Below are 2,781 nucleotides of genomic sequence, written 5' to 3'. Positions count from 1 at the left end.
ATTCATTCATTCATTCATTTCCTTTTCGACTTAGTCCCTTTATTAATCTGGGGTCGTCACAGCGGAATGAACCGCATGTTTTATGCAGCGGATGTCCTTCCAGCTGCAACTCATCACTGGTAAAATCTGTTTTTATACTTATTTATATTCATATGAGGCATTCACTTTAAAACAGCTTAATATATACAGTAATAGTGTATATTAAATATAAAATGTAATTTATTTGCGTAATGTTACACTGTAAAAAATGGCCATGATTTCAACGGTAAAAAACTGTAAAAATGCTACAGTAAAAATCCGTAACCTGGTTAACAGTATGTTTCCTTATTATATACGGCAAATAACCGTAAATTGACTTTCCCAGAATTCCCTGCATGGCACATCACTTTTTATGCTTTTTGTTGACATTACTATAGATCTTTATAGTTGTTTCCCCATCAGTTATGTACATTAGAGATTTACGTTACATCTAATGTTAATAAACAATGTTTATTTCATGTCTTTAATTTCATGTGTGTTACCATACTGGTGTTTAGTAGCTGTGTGAATGACACTGTGCACCTTCTATACACTGATACACTTTTCTGCTTGTGGGAAAAGTTATTTGTGATGAGGATTGGTTCATTATGTAACTTTCTCATCACCTCCTGCATATGGCTGTGTTAACGTGTCTATCTGTGTAATAAAAGATGTGTAAATGATAGTAGTTCAAACTACTGACATATTACCTCTATAAATTAATGAAAGTTTACTGTAAAAATGAGAAATTACGTTTAGGGTTTTACCATATTTTTAATGGTGAAATACTGGTAACCACAGTTGCCGTTTTTTACCATAAATTTTACGAATTTATTTTTACAGTGTACTTTATTCTAATAGGCTGATTTGGTGCTCGAGTAGAATGTTTTATTATTATTACTAATATATTGAAAGCAAGCTAAATTGTCCATAGTGTATGTGTGTGAATGAGAGTGTATGGGTATTTCCCAGTAATGGGTTGCAGCATGGAAGGGCATCTGCTGTGTAAAACATATGCTGGATAAGTTGGCGGTTCATTGTGCTGTGGCGACCCCTGATTAATAAAGGAACTAAGCTCAAAAGAAAATGAATGGATGAATATATTGAAAGCAGTTGTGCTGCTTACTGTTATTTATTTTTATTTTATTGTGGAGTCATGCATTTGGTCAGGGCTCATTTACTAAAAAAAGTTTCAAATACAGCTCAAAAAGCTCTTTATTGACTTAAGCGATGTAATTTACTGTTAAAATGATTTTTTAAAAGCTTTTTTTAAATAAGAGACTTTATGTTAGAATATTTTTAATAAACAAATAATAAAGACTGTCTGATGTATTATGCTTTCATAATTGCTTGTTCTAATTCCCTTATTTATAACTATGTATTAATATATTATTGAAGAGAGACAACAAAAAAAGAAACAAAATGTAGCCTATAATAAATATTGAATTATTAGTAACAATAAATTATACTTACTGACTAATTTAATTGATTGATTAGAAAAATAAAAACAAATACTTACCAAATGGGTGACATGGTGCTGCAATGGATAGCAAAATCATCTTACAGCCAGAAGGTCGCTGGTTCGAGCCCTGGCTGGGTTAGTTGGCATTTCTGTGTGGAGTTTGCATGTTCTCCATGTGTTTGCGTGGGTTTCCTCCGGGGTGCTCCGGTTACCCCCACAGTCCAAAGACATGCGGGACAGATGAATTGAATAAACTAAATTGGCCGTAGTGTATGTGTGTACAAACAATGTGTATATATGGTGTGTATGGATGAGTGTGTGTATTTGGATGGTTCCCAGTACTGGGTTGCAGCATGGAAGGGCTTCCGCTGTGCAAAACATATGCTGGATAAGTTGGCGGTTCATTCCACTGTGGAAGCCAAAGGAAAATGAATGAATGAATGACTAACCAAATATTACAAAAAAGAATGTAAAGCATAATTCTCCTACATAAATTAATTCTGTGTATTTTGTATCACATAAATGCTGCTATGATCACCAACAGTCTCTTCATCATCAGCAGCATCATCAATAAAGAGCAGCAGTGAACTAGACTGAACGATGAGCTCTGATCCTCCTACACTGAAGGATAATGCCACAGATCTGAGCACAGCCACTGGAGGAGCGGAGGACTCCTGTTCTCGCTGTACTCTTCCCTTCGCTGTGGTTCTGCTGATCATCGGTGTCACAGTCACTGCCGTGGCTTACAGTTTCAACAGCCATGGCTCCACAATCTCCATTCTGGGGCTGCTGCTGCTCAGCGGTGGACTTCTGCTTCTGGCCTTCAGTGCAGCCTGCAGAACATGCAGAAAGAGGAGAGAAATGGACAGATCATGGGAGAGTCAGACTGATCTGGTGGAGAGCTGGAGAAACAGCTTTGGTTGAAATGTTTTGCAATTGACTTTGTGTTTATTTGAATTCATTTGTCATTTAGTAAAATCAAATAAAAATGTTTTTGAAGGAGTCTGACTAAAATAATTAGCAAAAATACTATTACAGTGCTCAACATAAGTACACCCCTCACAAACTCTAGTTTAAATTAATATTTTCTATCGCATACTTTATTATATATTATATATAATATTTTTGCATAATTAAATTAGTCAGTACTGAAGCCAAACCTGGAGCTAATCTAACAAAATAACTTAGGACAAGGTTACGAGCAAAAAGTATTAGCCAAAATTGATATGTTAGGAAAAAATATTAAATAAGAATTTTTAAAAGAACAAAAATCAGAAGAAACAAAAAATACTGTGTATATG

At 34.8% G+C, this 2,781-nt stretch overlaps 1 protein-coding gene across 4 annotated transcripts in view; it reads left to right on the top strand.

The window, feature by feature from the left end:
* Positions 1–2,532, top strand: part of LOC130238786 (transmembrane protein 100-like) — a 3,464-nt gene extending 932 nt beyond the window's left edge. Inside the window, exons 2-3 of one of the 4 annotated variants that reach the window (XR_008838651.1) lie at positions 35–119; positions 2,043–2,056. Coding sequence is in view for 3 of the 4 variants with exons in the window: in XM_056469897.1 (XP_056325872.1) it covers positions 2,081–2,404 (324 nt within the window). In the remaining variant the exon portion in view is untranslated. Of the gene's footprint in view, positions 1–34; positions 120–2,024 lie in introns of all 4 variants that reach the window. The other 3 variants (XM_056469897.1, XM_056469896.1, XM_056469895.1) reach the window with 3 other exon arrangements.
* Positions 2,533–2,781: the final 249 nt, after the last annotated feature.

The sequence above is a fragment of the Danio aesculapii genome, chromosome 12 (assembly GCF_903798145.1).
Source record: "Danio aesculapii chromosome 12, fDanAes4.1, whole genome shotgun sequence".
Lineage (NCBI taxonomy): Eukaryota > Metazoa > Chordata > Actinopteri > Cypriniformes > Danionidae > Danio > Danio aesculapii.
This window is presented reverse-complemented; position numbering and strand designations above follow the sequence as displayed.